Genomic DNA, 19075 nt, shown 5'->3' with positions numbered 1-19075 from the left:
GTACAGTGCTGTGGGGATGGGAAGGGAGAGGTGGAGGAGCAGAGGGAAAAGGGGAAAAAGAGGATTTAGCTGCGGAGAGGTAAAGGGGGGGGTGGCAGAGGGAGTAGAGGGAGAAGAGGAGCTCAGTCTGGGAAGGCCTCTTGGAGGAGGTGAGTTTTAAGTAGGGTTTTGAAGAGGGAAAGAGAATCAGTTTGGCGGAGGTGAGGAGGGAGGGCGTTCCAGGACCGCGGGAGGACGTGACCCAGGGGTCGACGGCGGGATAGGCGAGACCGAGAGACGGTGAGGAGGTGGGCGGCGGAGGAGCGGAGCGTGCGGGGTGGGTGGTAGAAAGAGAGAAGGGAGGAGAGGTAGGAAGGGGCAAGGTGATGGAGAGCCTTGAAGCCTAGAGTGAGGAGTTTTTGTTTGGAGCGGAGGTTGATAGGCAACCACTGGAGTTGTTTAAGAAGGGGAGTGACATGCCCAGATCGTTTCTGCAGGAAGATGAGCCGGGCAGCAGAGTGAAGAACAGACTGGAGCGGGGCGAGAGAGGAAGAAGGGAGGTCAGAGAGAAGGCTGACATAGTAGTCTAGCCGGGATATAACGAGAGCCTCTAGCTGTAAGTTAGCCATTTGGGTGGAGAGGAAAGGGCGGATCTTGGTGATATTGTAGAGGTGAAACCGGCAGGTCTTGGTAACGGATAGGATGTGTGGGGTGAACGAGAGAGACGAGTCAAGGATGACACCGAGATCGCGGGCCTGAGAGACGGGAAGGATGGTCGTGCCATCGACGGTGATAGAGAAGTCTGGGAGCGGACCGGGTTTGGGAGGGAAGATGAGGAGCTCAGTCTCGCTCATGTTGAGTTCTGGGTGGTGGGCCGACATCCAGGTGGAGACGTCCCGGAGGCAGGAGGAGATGCGAGCCTGAAGGGAGGGGGAGAGGACAGGGGCGGAGATGTAGATCTGCGTGTCATCTGCGTAGAGATGGTAGTCAAAGCCGTGAGAGCGAATGAGTTCACCGAGGGAGTGAGTGTAAATGGAGAACAGAAGAGGGCCAAGAACTGACCCTTGAGGAACTCCGACAGTTAGAGGATGGGAGGGGGAGAAGGCTCCAGCGAAGGAGACTGAGAATGACCGGCCAGAGAGGTAAGAGGAGAACCAGGAGAGGACAGAGTCCGTGAAGCCAAGGTGAGATAAGGTATGGAGGAGGAGGGGATGGCCGACAGTGTCAAAGGCAGCAGAGTACTCACAGATACACACGTACACGCAGAAGCAGCATGGCCTAAGTGAAAGAGTACAGGCCTGGAGTCAGAGAATCTTTCTACTAGGCCACACTGACCCAGTATTTGCCTGCTGTGTGACCTTGGGCAAATCTATTAACTTCTCTGTGTCTCTGTTTCCTCATCTGTAAAATGGGGATTCAATTCTTGTTCTCCCCTCCTTCTTAGACAGGAACAGGGACTCAGTCCAATCTGATTATTTTCTATCTAACACAGTGCTGGGCACATAATAAGCACTTAACAAATACCACCAATCTATATACAGAGAGAGTTCTCCATAATTTTCAAAGATAACAAAAGTAATGGTTAAAATCTATCCTCATGTGCAGGTGAGGTAATGGGTTGTTCCATTCAGGGTTTGTCTCTGTTTTCAAGTCTGCCTCTAAGTTTCCTTATCTTTGCCATGTTTTGTTCAAGAAGATTAACTTCCTTCCTAATTGTTGCATGCTAGACTTGTCTGTCCACAGCAGGACTCTCCCCATAGTCTACTACTCCATTGCAGTGTCTGCCACTTCGCTTCACTGTATCTTTAAATTGCTTATTCTTCCTACCTACCTAAGGGCTACTGCCTTCCAATCCACCATATATCCATTGTTTAGGTATCCTGCTATGATTGTTTGTTCTTTTCACATGTCCTGTCAGCAAAGCTGCGTTGGCATGAGCAAAGTAACTCTAATGAGCTGTCTGCATTTCGAGACCTTATTATTGGTAACTTGTACTTTTGATACCATATAACGCCTTGAGCCATTTGATGTTGAGGATAGTTCCAAGATAACATAACTATGTGCCTTAGAAGTTATAGTAGCACGGCTTAGTGGAAAGAGCACAGGCTTGGGAGTCAGAGGTGGTGGGTTCTAATCCCGACTCCCCCACTTGTCAGCTGTGTGACTGAGGGCAAGTCACTTCACTGCTCTGTGCCTCAGTTACCTCATCTGTAAAATGGGGATTAGGCCTGTGAGCCCCACGTGGGACAACCTGATTACCTTGTATCTACCCCTGTGCTTTAGAACAGTGTTTGGCACATAGAAAGCGCTAAACTAATATCATAATTACTATAGTAGGCTTTCTGCAGAAGATTTGGCATAGATTTTCTGAAGTAGGGCTAGGTCTCACAGTCATATAAGAAGTTAAACACCACCACAGTCTTACAGATCTCCAACCCGTCTGTTGCCATCTCGTTGCCATATTCGTTTTTCCACTCTGCTGAAAACTCTGCTGGACGGTTTTCCATTGTCTATATCTTCATCCTAGCATCGTTGCATAGGGTACTGCTTAGGTAGCAGAATTTATTGCTGGCTTTAAGTTCTATGTTGTTGGTAAAAACCTTTCTTGTGTGGTATTTTCCAAGAGTGGCCTAGCACATAATTACTTTTCTTTGGATATATAGTAAACCAGTAGTACTGGATGGAATCTTCCTCTAGAGCACAGTCATCTGAATAAACAGTTACTGAACCACTGTCTGAAAGATGTCTGAAGGGTCTTGTAAACTTGTTGAGTTTTGGATCCAAAGAATATTTTGACTCCAGCTTGCAAATTCCTTGTTATGGCTTTGCATAATGTTGCAGAGAACAGGTTGTACAGAACTGGGTCCATCCCGCAATCTGGCTTCACTCTGACAGCAGTGGGGAAAGGATCAGACATGGCACCTCAAAACTAACTCTGCCAATAAGTCCATCATACAGCAACCTGAAGACTTAGGTGAATTTTTGAGGACAGATATAATCAATCAATCAATCATATTTATTGAGTGCTTACTGTGTGCTATATGAATCAATTATATGGTTCAGTGATAAATGTTATTATTGGAAAAGTACAATTACTCATGACCCTTTTAGAAGGTTTTATGCTGAATCAATGCACTTGATATTTCCCCACCCCCAACCTCACAGCACTTATGCACATATCTGGAATTTATACATTTCTATTAATGTCTGTCTCCTTCTCTAGACTGTGAGCTGTAACATTAGATTAGACTGTAAACCCATCATTGGACAGGGATTGTCTCTACCTGTTGCCCGAATTGTACATTCCAAGCACTTAGTACAGTGCTTTGCATATAGTAAGCGCTCAATAAATACTATTGAATGAATGAATGAGCTCACTGTGGGCAGGGAATATGTCTACTAACTCTGTTATATTGTATTCTCCCAAGTGCTTAGTACAGTGTGCTGCACACAGTAAGTGCTCATTAAGTTTGACTGATTGACTGTAGAGCACTAAACTAAGTGGTTGGGAGAGAACAATATTATAGAGTTGGTAGACATGTTCCCTGTCCACAAGAAGTTTACAGTCTTGAAGGAGTATACAACTAAATGGACCCTAGGTAGCTTCAAGGGGTTTACAAACCCCTCAGTCCATGAAGAAATCAGGTGGCTTATTTTGAATGAAAATTCTGATCCAGGCAGAAGTCAAAACAAATAATGACTGATGCCCAGAATAGGAATAATGTTATCATTTTCCTTTAAGGAAATTTAGCCTACATAGCAATTTTCAAATTAGTTTCTAAAAGCTTTCCAAAAAGCAGAATTGTGAAGGCCTCAAGACCAGGGTTTAGCTTAGATCTTGGCATTTGGAAAGGATTTCACAATAAAGCAAAGTTCTTGGGTATTGATTACCTACGTGCCTGCATGGATTTAGCCCTAAGTATGTATCCATAATGCTCCATTTTGAAGTATCTTTTGTATGGGGTGAGGGGAAGAAAACCATATGAACCTCTAAAGATCACTGTTTTCTCCCAAGAGAAATAGATAAGATGAATAGAAATACAAAAAAGAAATAGTCTTTTCTCCTCTAAAATCAGTCTCCTACTTCAGTAAGATTAAAAAGTTGTCCAAAACGAAGCAACGTGGCATAGTGGATAGAGCATGGGTCTGGGAGTCAGAAGGTCATGGGTTGTAGTCCTGGCTCTGCCACTTGCCTGCTGTGTGACCTTGGGCAAGTCACTTCATTTCTCTGGGCCTCAGTTACTTCATCTGTAAAACGGAGGTTGAGAATGTGAGCCCTGTGTGGGACAGGGACTGTGTCCAACCCAATTTGCTTATATCCACCCCAGTGCTTAATACAGTGCCTGGCATATAATAAGCACTTAACAAATATCATAATTATTAAAACACCCTTAGTTCAGAGACCAGGGCCCCAACTGTATTTACCCTTACTATTCTCCCTAGATCCATGATTCTCACTCTTGTCATTGTATAAAAGAATCTCTCATCATAAACAGTACATGAACTTCTGGTCAGTACAAAGATTTTGGGGACAGGAATGTGAGGAAAGCAACTGATTTCAAGGCTAGTGGTTTGCACGGAATCACTCACAGTTTCTTGTTCACACTCTCTTGTCCCTGACAGTCATGTTCCCGCTCAGGCAGAGGGTGCCTAAGTGAGCAGGTGGGCAGAGGTGCAGCCCACTGTGAAGTGTACGGGAGCATTTTACATACAAAGTTCATTTATGGCCAGAGAAATAGCAGCTGACTCTGGGCTGTAGCACGAGGGACCCGCAATCAATCAATCAATGGTATTTATTGAGCACTTATTATTTGCAGACAATAGAAGAGAAATTAGCAGACACATTCCCTACCCAAAATGAGTTTAGGGTAGGTGTGTTTGCCAGGGTGGCCACTTCAATAGTCACCTTAGCCCTCCTCACCCAGGTTAGCCGGCTATTTTCTGAATTTCTACTGAGTTTATCAACTGCGGGAAGCAGTGTGGCCTAGTGGAAAGAGTACAGGGTCTGGGAGTGAGAAGATCTGGGTTCTCATCCTGGCTCTGCTGTTTGTCTGCTCAGTGACCATGGGCAAATTACTAAACTTTTTTAAAAATGGTATTTGTTAAGGGCTTACTATGTACCAGGTGCTGTACTAAGCGATGGAGTAGATAAGAGCTAATCAGGTTGGACACAGTCCATGTCCCACATAGGGCTCACAGTCTTAATCCACATTTCACACACAGATGAAGTAGCTGAGCACAGAGAAGTTAAGGGACTTGCCCAAGGTCACACAGCAGACAAGTGGCAAAGCTGGGATTAGAACTCAAGTCCTCTGACTCCCCGGTCTGTGCCTTATTTATTAGGTCACAAGGCTTAACTTTTCCATGCATTAGCACTTGTTTCTTCATCTGGCAAATGGGGATTAAATACTTGCTCTTCCTCTCTTTAGATTGTGATCCCTGCCCGTGCAGGACAGGGACTGTGTCCATACTGATTATCTTGTATCTATCCCAGTGCTTAGTGCAGTGTGTGTCACACAGTAAGTACTTAAGAAATATCATAATAAACATTAATTATTAAGATACCCTAGATAACTCCTCAGTCAGAAGCTTTCATACTGAGAGCAGAAGCCTACCTGGTATTCTGGCTGTTTGACCCAGCATCAGTGAGGTACAGATTAGGCTTTGAGAGAGATGGGTAATTGTGACAGTGGGGTTCACAGTGTCCTCCTCAACTTGAACTCCCTTGTTCCTAACAATCGCATTTCTGCTAGGGCCTAGAGTGCAAAACCGGGCAGAATTTTGTTAGGTGGGCAGGGGTACAACACTAGCCTTTTAATATGCTGGACCTATCTTATGGCTGCAAAGGATCCACAGCAGAGTTTGATGCCACTCCTTGGCACTCACAAAGAGTAGCCAGTTGCCAGCCATGTAAGTCAGCTATTTTTCTGAATTCCTGCTTGGCACAGCCGTCATGCAATAGGGGATTCTTTGCTCAGTAATCTTCAGTTCTGATAGCCTAGAACCATACTTGCAGAGCCGAAACTATGAATCAATCAATCAATGGTATTTTTTGAGTGCTTACTGTGTGCAGAGCACTGTACTAAGCACTTGGAAAAGTACAGTTTAACAGAGTGATTAGACAAGATCCCAAAGCACAAGAAGCTTGTAGTCTTCAGGGACTAAAACTCGGGACCACCATCTTCCCATTGGACTTACAGCAGAGTTCATCATATTATGACTAAAACCTGATTAGATTTTATGCTTTTGAAGATTTCAGGAGAAAAACTTAGTTCCCTTCTCATTTCAGGCCTGTTCTTACCAGGGCTGCCTTGAAAACCAACTGGAAATTTGATGGTATTTAAGGACTCTTGGGGACTAATGTATTTGACTCGTTCTGAATTGAGGAGGTCTCCTGCCTTCTCAGAATCCACCCTGTCCACCTGAGAATCTGACTCCATTCCTTCGCACCTTAAAGAAATTACTCCATCCTTTCTCCCTCCCTTATTTACCAACATCTTCAACTGTTTGCACTCCTGTGGCTTCTTCTCTACTCCTTTTAAACACACTCATACCTCCCCATCCTGAAAAAACCCTCCCTTGACCCCACAGCTCCCTTTAGTTATCACCCCATCTCTCTCGTACCATTCCTCTCCAAGCTCCTTGAGCGAGTTTTCTACACCTACTGTCTCAAGTTACTTTCCTCCAATTCTAAAACTGACCACCTCCAATCTGGCTTCCATTCTCTTCATTCCACAAAAACAGCCTTCTCGAAGGTCACAAATCACCTCCTTCTTGCCAAATCCAATGGCCTCTACTCCATCCTAATCCTGTTCAACCTATCAGCTGCCTTCTACACTGTCGACCATCCCCTTCTCCTGGAAACATTATCCAACCTCGACTTCACTGAAACTGTCCTCTCCTAGTTCTCCTCTCATCTCTCTGGTCACTTATTCTTAGTCTCTTTCATAGGCTTCTTCTTTGCCTTCCACCTTCTAACTATGGGAGTCCCTTGAGGTTCAGTTCTGGGTCTCCTTCTATTCACCATCTACACCCGCTCCCTTGGAGAACTTATTCGCTCCCACAAATTAACTATCACGTCTATGTGGATGATTCCCAGATCTAAATCTCCAGCCCTGAATTCTCCCTCTCTACAGACTTGTATTTCTGCCTACCTTCAAGATATCTCTACTTGCATGCCCTGCTGTCTCATCAAATTTAACATGTGCAAAACAGAACTCTTTATCTTCCCACCCAAACCCTGTCTTCCCCTTGATTTTCTCATCACTGTAGACAGCACCACCATTCTTCCTTTCTCCCAAGCCTGTAACCATGATGTTATCCTTGACTCAATATGGAACCCACATATTCAATCTTTCACTAAACACTGCCAGTTCAACCTTCACGACACTGACAAATTCCACTTTTTCCTCTCCATCCAAACTGCTATCACCTTAATCCAAGCCCTTATCCTAGCCCACCTTGATTACTCTCCCTACCTCCTGTCTCTTCCCTTTCTGGTCCATACTAAACTCTGCTGCCCAAATCACTTTTCTATAGAAACAATCATTCCATGTTTCCCCACTCCTCCAGAACTTCCAGTGGTTGCCCTTCCACCTCTGCATCAGACAGAAAGTTCTTGCTATCAGCTTTAAAGCACTCAATCACCTTACCCTCTCCTACCTCACTAGGCTGCTCTACTACTATAAACCAGTCAGCACACTTCCCTCCTCTAATCCCAGTGTACTCACTGTACCTCGATCACATCTATCTCACTACTGACCTCTCCCCCATATCTGCATCTGGCCTGTAATTCCCTCCTCTTCATATACAACAGATATGAAGACTCTCCCGCCCTTCAAAGCATTATTGAAGGCACAGCTCTTCCAAGAGGCCTTCCCTGATCCGGCGCTTATTTCCTCTACTCCCACTAGCTTCTGTGTTCCCCCTCACCCCAACACTCAGCCCCACAGCACTTATGTACATGTCCGTAATTAATTCATTTACATTAACTGCTCACTGTGGGTTCGGAATGTGTCTATCAACTCTATCATATAGTTACAATGTATGCTCCCAAGAGCTCAGTACAGTGTTCTGCACACAGTAAGCACCCAATAAATATAACTGATTGATTCATTTCTGAACTGTTCACAATCCACTTTAGGTACAACAGCTATTTTATTAAGCCCATAGAACAAACCAATCTATGAAAAATGTAAAGTCATTAGCATGTGGTCATTTCATTCTACACTCAAAAATATTTTAAAATATTGGATGTTCCAATTTTTGCAACTTTACTATGGATTACATGATGTGAAGACTCTTTTTTAAAATTTTACAGTTTACAAGGTCATGAAAAATCAGAAGCTGGTACTGAGAAGCAGTAAAATAAAGGTCAGTTTTTCTGCCACCATATAATAAAGCAACATTCATAGTCCAAGATAAACCAATAATAAAACAGCGAAAATAATGAAATGACAAATAATTTCATCTCAGTACTGTTGTATTTGTGTGGGGGTGTGGGTGTGAGTATGTGGTGACCACAGATAAAATTTCAGTTTTATACTTTTAACCATAGAGGTTTCTTGCATCTACATCATTAATTTCCCTCCAAACACAGACATTCTCAATGATTCCCTGTAAATGAGTTAATGGGCTTTTCCATGGTCTTCCTGTGAATATGTATTTTTTTTCTTTTAGGTTGCTGATTTTCTATTTGGCCTCAATTTCTGCGATTTTCGATGAGCTCAATGACAAGCACAACACTAGGATTCATTAAAAGAAACATTATTTTCTACTGTCACATCAAACGTTCTAGACATTCACAAAAGATTTTTCATATATGGACTGAGAAAGAAAAAAACCCTTTGCACACGTCATATGAAGGAGCCACCCAGCTAAGGAAGAATCAATGCTGAATTATGACCTTCTTGGTCCTGAAGAAGATAAGTTTTCAGGGATAATCTTTTCATTACTTAAAGCCCACAAACAAAAACCTGCCCATGGAAAACTAGAGATATTTTGAATACTAAAATCCTTTATTCAACAACACAGATATTTCACAAAAACAACTTTACTGGGCAAATTGAATGTGTTTTTTTTCTTTTTTTTACAGTTTGGTACATGCCCCATAAGTGATATTTTAAATAAATACACTGTTTTCCAAAACTGTTTTTTTTTCTATAATTGCACAAGCATACATACACCTTACACAAATATCTATTAGAAAATGTAATAGATAACTGCACAGTTCAGAAATAGGAGAACACTGTGAAAGGAGTACATTTTTGTGGCCCATGTTTCTGAAAAATCTCCAACTTCCCTGCAATGGTGAAAATGGAATCCTTCCTAACTTAGTAGCTGTCTTTTATTAACTAGGAATAAGTAGAGCTCAGTGTGAGACTGCCAAACCTAATGAAAACAAAATCTGAAACATTTAGTGGTTACATGAGAACCAACTGCTTGATATCACTATGCATCTAACTATGATCAAAGACCTACTACGGCTTTTGCTGACTGTATACGACCCTGAATGGTATGTTCATTTAACTACCTTCTTTTTTTCATTTTTTGATTACAGATAGAGCTAGTATAAAGACTTTATATGCTTTAGCATTGACTGTGTGACTTATGTGGTAGGGATTCATAACAAAAGGGAGCATTTCTTTCTCTTAGAGAGGGTCTTACAGCCTAATGGGAGAGCACAGGATTTGGGGTCAAAGGGCCTGGGTTCTAGTCCCAGCTTCATCACTATCCTGCTGTGCAACGTTGGGCAGGTCACTGAATTTCTCAGTGCCTCAGTTTTCTTATTTGTAAAATGGGGATAAATTACCTTTTCTCCCTCCCTCTTGGTCTATGAGTCCCAAGTACGAAAGGGCAACTGATAGACTGTGGTCTGATTTGATGATCTTATATCTACCCTGATGATAACAGCCGTGCTTGGCACAGAGTAAGCACTTAATAAATACCATCATTATAAAATTATGAATTCCTATTCTGCCCTTTCCTCTTCCCAAATTCAGGGGGAGGAGCGTATAAGAACAGAAGAGTCAAGCTTCTGTGTCCTTTCCAGAAGGGGAAATGTTATCCTCCTCCCATGTAAGAGCAGGAGAGTCAACCTTCAACAAGGGGAAGTGTTAACCTCCTCCCGTGTGGGACCAATAGATGGTACTGCTCTGCCTGAAGGATGCTGGAGGCTGAGGACTAGGGCAAGAGGAGGAGGTGAGGTCTGGAAGTGGTTCAGCGGGAGGCAGAGTTACCACAGGACAGATGTAATGGCTTTGGCATCCATCAATGGCTAATATCCAGGCTGGATCCTGGAGAAGAGAAAACAGTGTGCTCGCTACACTCATTGAGATTTTCCCCTCAAGCCAGATCAAGAAAACCTGCAAGGCACCCTGGGAGTCTAACCTCCCCTCTCATCAGGGAAATGGCACTGAGTAGGTGGATGTGGGTGTGTTTGGAAACAAGCCTCCTGACAGCATTGCTCCTTAATCAGGTGTCAGGGAACATTTAAAAGTTGTTTTGTGGGGGGGGGGGGGTTATTTGTAATTCATTTTAGGGAGTCTTTATTATTTTCACCTAGAAGACATCAAACTTTTAGCCTGCATTTGCTTTTGTAGTTTGTAAATGAAAACTAACCAGGGGTTGTGAGAAAATCAATACTTTAGTCATTAAAACTCAGCATTTTAATGATTTGCTTTTCAAACATTTATATGTGATGTACAGGAGAGAAATGGAGGGAGGTCAGAAAAGGGTTATCTTTTCTTCAAACATCACTAACCAGAATGCTCTTATACACATACATTACATAAATATTGTTTACCAAACATAAAAATCTTATGACATAAAGGAACAATATCCAGAATCAAAAATATGCAGGAATCAAATAAAGTTTACCTTTGTTCATTTTAATGATCATCAGGCTTCTTTTTCTCTAATAGTTTTGAATTGACAGGTAAAACATCACATTTACAATATACAGATTCCATCAGTTCCTTAAAACAAACAAACAAAAAAAACCCACATCAAGACATGCAACATTAGGGTATTTCAGACAGTGAGTACATTGCTAGAAATATCTTTGAAAGGTATTGTACACCTAATGTAGCCTGAACTGAATTTTGTTTTACTTCTGTAAGAGTTAGCACAATCTTCCAAAATGCCACGCGAGCTTACCAGCCAGCTGTGCAAAAACACTTCCCTCAGTTTTAATTAATAAGCATTTTTGGTAACAACAAATTTACACAGCTCTCATTGGTCCCACCCTGTAAAACAGAGGTTCTAATCAGAGTAATCTAAAATGAAATAACACTAAGTATAAAGCTACCAAATCAATTAACACTAAGCTTTGTTTCATTTCTGTGGCTTGTTTCACTGCCTTTTCTAAAAATGGAGTCGTCCGACACACAGTGTGGTGATTCGAAAGGGGCCATCTCCTCAATGAAGCATAGGCTGTGTCACGGTCTGTGAGAGGTGAACTCTGTGAATGGTTTCTACATTGGCATCTTAAAGCTTCACTGCCCCATCATATCATTGGTTCCCCTACCCCTCACCTAGGCCTGATTCTTCTCACCTGGACCTCCCAATCATTTCATTACAATCCAAACTGACAGCTAAACACTAACAAAAACCACCCCCCTGCATGTATGCTTCCTGTGCCCCTCTCCCGTTCCCCAGATCAACTATGCTGACTCCAAATTCTTCTAATTTTCTCCTTAGTAGACACTCTCCTAGTTTCCAAACATGTTTCCAGCTGGTGAATGCAGGTCTAAGGATTGAAAAAAAGGAAATGACAGGCAGAGGGGTTCAAATGACCTGGCTGCTTCAGTGATGACTCAAAGCTAGGGGTGATCATCCCCCTACACGGAGAAGCCAGGAATGTGCATCGAGCTTGTTTTCTCTACCCAGGTGCCTAGCTCGATGACCCGGCTGTCTCCTTTGTGACTGGTACAATGAGGCCCGACTCTAGTGGGGAGACCCAATAAGTCTCAAGGGAGTGTCAGTCACGTCAGCCGCTTACAGAATGTCGATGCTGGCTGAGCTGGAGCAGGTTCTGCCTGGGGCCCACGGCTGTTCCCTGGAGTGAGAGAGTGAGGGGTTGCTGGGACCGGAAAGAAATGTGGGTGGAGCATTTCACTGAGGCCGAATGGACCGACAAAGACGTGAAGGAGATTATGGACACACTTAACCGAGATGTATCCAGGCTATCGGAACTTTAAGACAGAAGGACCTGAAGAATTGAAGGAGGCCTGGACCATACCAAGCCTCACCAATGAGCATCATACGTGGAAGTGAAGATAATCGGATACATTTGATAAAATTTTCTTGTTTCCTGCTGACAAGGTCTACAGCACCACCCCGGATGGGAAGGCCAATATCATCAACTGTAGAGTTCTTTTCTAAGATACGGAGCTCCACTCTCCTGTCTCCTAAAAAACAGACTGTACCAGACTGATTCTGCCCGGCCCACTGTGAGAACTCCACCTAACAATGCAGTCAAAGGCAAGTCACCTATTCTAAGTACTCTGGAGGCATATCCCCTGTACAGCTCTTTTGTAAGCGGTGCAAATGCATAACCGCTACTCTAGTATAGTGCTCAAAAAGATTAATTGAAACTTTTATAATGTTTTCCCCTCTTACAACACTACAACCTAAAGTAATTGCTAGATGCATCATCATCTTTTACTCTTGTAAAATTTGGCATCAAGTCTCTAAGGAAGGATGTGGGGCACACAGTGCTGCTGTTGTCACTGAACAACTGGCAAAGAAAAAAATATTTAAAGCTAGAATTTATTGCTCCTGATTAAACTCGCAGAACTGCACTGTTGTGTATAAACCGTTAATCTCCATAGATGCTCAGACCTGATTGTCTCCTTGTGTCTAAACACACAAAATACAAGCTGCTATCTGTACAGTTTACAGTACTGAAACACATATATTTGAAAATGAAGTATAGATATGTTACTTTGCAAAGATACATGATTTTACAGCAGGAGTTTACCCAAACTTAATTATTTTACAGCCACTTGAAAAATAGACAACAACTTCACTAGGATAGCTAAATTACATCCAAGAAAGAATGAGTGTACTGAAGGTAAATAGACTGGCCACTTCCCCAGGCTCCCAGATTTTATGTTTCATTTTTGAGGAAACTCCTATACACAAAATGAAAATAGTATCTGAGTATTTTCTTCAGTAGATGACTAAGCAGTTTCTTAAAACAAGACTTTAATTTGCCATTCACTTCCGACTGCCTTGGAAATAAGATACTCTACTGCTTAAAAGAACCATCGGAAGGCTTCAGCGCTGGGAACAGGTGTTCTCTATAAAAAAAAAGCAAGAAAACAAGTTAAGCTTTCTTTCTATGGCAATGAGAAATTAGATTTCTTTCCCTTTAGACTTCAGCCATATTTTGAGTTAATGAGCTTTAGCATGGTGACTCACATATTTCAACATGTAATAGAAAGTGAAAAGGCCATTTTACGACAAAAAGTCAAATGGCGGCTTCCTCCAGCCTTATCAGACAAGATAAGCCTGAAGAGGTGAATGGGAGTTTAAAAACATGTGTGTTGGAAAATGGACATTAAAAAATGTTTGGACAGGGATGTGAAAGGGAAGGAGGTTCAGCTCTCTGCCCCCAGGAATTCTGAAAGTCCAATAGGGAGGGCAAGGAGAGGCACAACAGGGCAGGACTTGCCCATCTCTTGAGGTGTTCTAAGGTTATTAGGGAGAGGATTGTCTTACTAGGGGGAAAAATAAAGAAATCCCACTAGGATGAGATATATCTGAGTTGCTCCAGCCTTCTATTCCAGACTATTGCAATAGTCGCCTCTTTGAACCTGAGACACCGTGACATCATTCATTCATTCAATAGTATTTTTTGAGTGCTTACTATGTGCAGAGCACTGTACTAAGTCCTTGGAATATACAGTTCAGCAACAGATAAGGCCATTGATGGGCTTACAGTCTAATCACGGGCTTACAGTCTAATCATGGGCTTAACAGGCAGAGTCCCATACAGCTATTATAGCCAGGCAGGAAATCACCCTCCCTTGGTTTAAAGGGTTAACACTTGAAAAATCATTGAAATTAAGTTAAAGAAGGCAGAACCGAGATACCAAAAAATCGAAGCATGGTTCAATAAAATGCATTCATATGACTGTTGATAATAAAACTTTTTTCCAATATCATTCCAAGTCTTATTTCCCCTGATCAGATGCAAAATATACCCAATTCACCCAGGTAATGATGTTCCCAGAATCCAGTGTTGTTAGTACTTCCTCCTGGGGAAGCCCTTTTTAAAAAGGATGTGATATCCACCAATACCATTATATGATTTATTATTAGCAATTTCATTTGGCAATTACTGGATCTGTTAAAGGCAGTGCATAATAGGAACTAATCAGAACGTAGTAGTAAAGAGAAGCATCTTATGGGGTTGTGTTTGTGTGTGTGTGTACATATGTGTGTATGCATGCATACAAACACACACACACACCTCACTGGAAAGCAGCCCACCCTACAATTATTCAACGATGCGGAACACAATGTTACGCTTCTTTCCAAGCCCTTTTCAGGAAGGCTGTTAAATATTTTCTGGAGGATCTCTCTTTGGCTGGAGGAAGGGGAAGGGGAGAGGGAGGTAACCAGCCAGAGTCTGCACTAAGCAGGCTGCCTTGCTGGATGTGGAGTTCTGAGCCTTGCTGCTTCCTCTGGGCCGCCTTTCCACCCATCGATTATCTCTGGAGGCAGCAGCAGACCAGAACCAGGGGGTGGAGCTGCTCTGGGACTGCGGTAGGTGGGGAGCTTAAGCAGACAACGCCGCGGGAGCAGACTGGGTAGCTGGGGGTGAGGTGTGCGTCACTAAACTGCACTGGGGGAAAAACTAGCTCCTCCCACTCCACAAGGCACAAGGTCACACACTGCTGTTACACCATGAGCTTGTCCCAGACCCTTCTGGTATCGGTATCTGTATTCAAGAATAAGATGCCTAAACATTGCAGTCCCTTTGTCTGTTCTTGAAAAGCCAGTTTTTAAAAGTTCTAATTGGGAGGAAAAAGGACATTCACATTGTCTCTGCTGTGAAACTGAATTTTTAATGCCAAAATGCCCAAATTTTTAAAAGCAATACTGTGCCCACTCAGGAATGAACATGATTTTCAATGTCAGATTTCCCAGTTTTAGGTAAGGAACCTAAAAGCTGATCCCCATATCAAACGAATGGCATTTAAGCCCTGGGTAGCACCAGAGAATCAAATGATCATGATCAATGGCATTTACTGAGGGTTTACTGGTTGTACAGCACTGAACTAAGCATTTGGAAAAATACACTACAACAGAGTTGGGAGACACATTGCCAACAGCAGTCGATGTCACTTGATTTCTGCAGTAGTCCACCTCTTCATGAATGTCTTAGTCCTTCAACATTAGCTCACAATTATTAAAGTTTTGCTTATGGTATAAACCTAATTTGAATTATAGCGTTTTTCTTTGCTTTCTAACTTGCCAAAAAGACACTCACTGCATTCCCCTTCAGCAATCATCATCCTCTGAGCGTGGATGGAAGGGCATATCCGAAGGATTTCGGGTACAGGGTTTCGGATTTACGGATAACAGTACCACACAGAAGTAACCTTCCTTCAAGAGAGGCTGAGAACTAATTGTGTAGTAAGCCACCCAAACAGGACAGAATAATTTGCAAGATGACAGCTATCGACGTATGAGATGTAGAAGATTTATAATTTATAAAAGAGGTTAAAACCATATTTCAGACCTTAGACCAATTTGTCTCAAGAGAATCATTACATTTATATTTTCTTTGTTAAAAATACAATAAAACTTTGACTATGATACTTCTGGAAAACAGGATTGATTTGAGTAGGCCTTTATTTACCTCCTTGCAGCATGAGACTAAGTTATTTTGTTACAAGTTGTCATACTTACTGGAAGTTGTTGTCTGATTAAAAGGTCAATCAGATCTTTAAACATAGAGAACAATATTTTCGAAGGGCAAAGCTGCCATTGTATTTCTGTGCTCCAAAGGGCTAAAATCAAGAGCTGTGTGCCCCAACACTTTAGGCATAGATAACCTACAAAATTACTGTACTACAAAAAAGCCATTATTTTGGCATCTAATTGTTCAAGTGCTAATGGTTTGTTATTAGCCTTGCAAATAGTCTTGGAGAATCATTATTCCACCTCACACCCAATTTCAAAAGAAGCTCCCCACATTTTGCATTATCCTTGCTCACCTTTACCAATAACAATCCATTAGCTTCCTACTCAGTGTGCTCTCAAACCATTAGATTAAGGGAACCCATGAAAACCAAACCACTGGGAAATTGCCAGGAAAAGCAATTTCACTTCTCACTCCTCAAAAACCTTTAATGGTTACTCATGCTTCTCCACATCAAGCAAAAATTGCCTGACCATTGATGACACAATCCTCAATCAGCTCTCTTTTTCTAACTACGCCCCATATCACACTTCATTCCTCTCAAGCCAACCTACTCATCGTGCCTTGTGGTCATCTCACCTGGCCCGGACACCTCGTTCAGACCCTTCTCCCATCTGGAACTCTTCAGATCTCTTCAGATCTTCCAGACCGCACCTCTACCCATCGTCAAAGCCCTCCAGAAATCACATGTCCTCCAGGAGACACTCCTAATTCTTTTTTTCTTCCTAGTCACAATCCCCCAACCTCAATTTCAGCACTCCTGTACTAACCATGCATTTACACTCTCACACAAAGTGAGAACATTGCTGTACATACTAACTTATATAAGCACTTACTCATCTTTGGATCCATTTTACTTTCTTTATCTACCTGTAAATTACTTTGTGTTTATCTCCCTGGCTAGACTGCAAGTTCTTTATAACTCTAATGTACTCTCCAGGTGCTTAGTGGAGGCGTCCTCTGTACCTAGATGTCCAATAAGTACTACTTATTGATTGGCAACTGAATTAAATGTCTCATTGGACTCATAGCCAGCATCTCATTTCACCCCACTATGATTTCTTTTCGGGCTGAGCCAAAGGGACCAGATTTTATTTTCAGGGATGATATAGTGAATTGAATTAAATTCTTCAAGTACGGTTAGGCCTGGTTTGTGGGAATATGTCTGCTATTTTCACCATCATAACAGACAAGGTTTGCTTCATCCAAGGACAGTTCTTTCCAATCATTCATGGCCTCAGCACACCAACAGTGCAGCATTAAGTGTACTGCCCAGCTACATTCTGTTGGTCTAAATTCAGGAGTCCCAGCTGGGGAATCAAACTCTTGATGAGATTACAGCAAGTTTGTGGATGTTGGTTATGCTTGCAGGGAATCATTATCCTGAGTGACGGGAAAGTCAGGATCTCTGGAAGTGGAGGGAGAGGGGAGGAAAGGAATGAGATTGAAGCTGATCGGCATTGTTTAAGGCAGCTTCACCACTATGTAGGTACTGATACCGACAAAGAGCAGGCTTATTCCCACAAGGTAGGCTGCAAATCCTGCCGTCCGGAAAATGACATATCTGATGTGAAATGACCTCCAAGCCTTAATCTCCTTCTCAGTGGAGGATGACATATTCTTCCAAAGGAAAAGGGACATCTTAAGACCAAAGACATGTTACTCTCGTTTTGAAGAATTATATGCAAGTAGGTTGGCATGCCTCTTTTAGAAAACAAGTAAAGGTTGCCTACGTTTATCCAATAAGCGGGTAAGAGTTTAAGAATTATAGTTTCAAACCATCAGTGGAATTTACTGAGGGCTTATTCCGTACATAGAACTGTACTTGGCCCTTGGGAGAGAACAGTAGGAATGATTCCTGCCCTCAAGGAGTTTACAGTTTGGTGGGGAAGACAGATAATAAAATCAATTCTTCATAGCGAGAAGCAACAATCTCAACTTCCCCTTTTTGTGTAGGCCAAATGGCACCTAGGTTGCAATTTGTGTTGGCATCTTATTTTCAAAATACTTATGGGTTGCATATCATCATCATCACTGGTATTTATCAAGCACTTCCTGTGTGCAGAGCACTGAAATAAGCACTCCAGAGAATATGATACAACAGAGTTGGTACGTATGTGCCCTGTCCACAACGAGCTTATAGTCTAGAAGGGGAGACAGCCATTAATATTAATAATTTAAAATATAGAATTTATACATATGTACGTAAGTGTTGTGGTCAAGTGGGCCAAATAGCAAATGCCCGAATGTCACAGATCCAATGCAAAGTAGACGCATGGAAAAGCCTATGTTGGAAAGGCCTATGTAGACAGAGTAAAACAGTTCCTCTTTATATATGTCCAGAGAAGAGAAATCCTGCTGATGACATGCTAAAAAGGAGTAGTTGTACTGAGTGATTATAAAAATATAGAATGAGAGTATGTGGCTGGAGACACTTATCTCTTTTTGTAGAGGAGAAGTTGACAACATTTTGGGGCAGAAAAGCCAAACCAAATGAAACTTTGAACAGTTGGTATACAAAAAGCCATACAACTTATGGCCCCCTTGTGACATCACACACAATTTAATGTGATGACATCACTGAACCATGTGTCTGCTTCACAGCAGCAGCTGCTGCTGCCAGCAGGGATAGGAAAGAAATGGAGAAGGACAAATGGTGGCGGGGGGGGGAGGGGGCAGGGAAGGAGGCAAGGAGAAGGAGCGAAAGGAGAAACAAGGAGAAAGGAGGATAGGAGGAGAAGAATTGCCTTCTCTGATTAAGCCTTCTTTTCCCCAGCTCCCTCTCCCTTCTGAATCATCTTTGCACTTGGATCTGTGACCTTCGGGAATTTGATATTTGCCCCACAGCACTTATGTACATATCTGTGTACATACTCTACACTCTACGTTCATTATGGTCAGAGAATGTATCTACCCACTCTGTCGTACTGTACTCTCTCGAGCACTTAATATAGTGCTTGGCACACAGTAAGTTCTCTCTAAGTACCACTGATTGATTGTTGAAAGAAAGGAAGAAGAGAAAGAGGTAAAAAAGAGAGGGAAAAGAGAGGAAGAGGACAGGAAGAAGGGTAGGAAAGAAGAGTGGGAAAGGAAGTAGGTTTTGGGAGGCTGTGGGCCAACCCCTTCTCTTGCCTGCAGCTAGCTGAAGCCAGCAGGGAA

At 42.5% G+C, this 19075-nt stretch overlaps 1 protein-coding gene across 4 annotated transcripts in view; it reads right to left on the bottom strand.

Moving 5' to 3' along the window:
- Positions 1-19075, bottom strand: part of CXXC4 (CXXC finger protein 4) — a 52676-nt gene that overhangs the window by 9599 nt on the left and 24002 nt on the right. Inside the window, exons 2-3 of one of the 4 annotated variants that reach the window (XR_003763379.1) lie at positions 11776-13283; positions 10880-10955 (exon numbers count right to left, since the gene is read on the bottom strand). Coding sequence is in view for 3 of the 4 variants with exons in the window: in XM_029076944.1 (XP_028932777.1) it covers positions 10869-10955 (87 nt within the window). In the remaining variant the exon portion in view is untranslated. Of the gene's footprint in view, positions 1-8977; positions 13284-19075 lie in introns of those variants that run through there. The other 3 variants (XM_029076944.1, XM_029076945.2, XM_029076943.1) reach the window with 3 other exon arrangements.

The sequence above is a fragment of the Ornithorhynchus anatinus genome, chromosome 12, assembly GCF_004115215.2.
Source record: "Ornithorhynchus anatinus isolate Pmale09 chromosome 12, mOrnAna1.pri.v4, whole genome shotgun sequence".
Classification (NCBI taxonomy): domain Eukaryota; kingdom Metazoa; phylum Chordata; class Mammalia; order Monotremata; family Ornithorhynchidae; genus Ornithorhynchus; species Ornithorhynchus anatinus.
The sequence above is the reverse complement of the archived record's forward strand: the minus strand, read 5'-3'. Positions and strand labels throughout refer to the sequence as shown.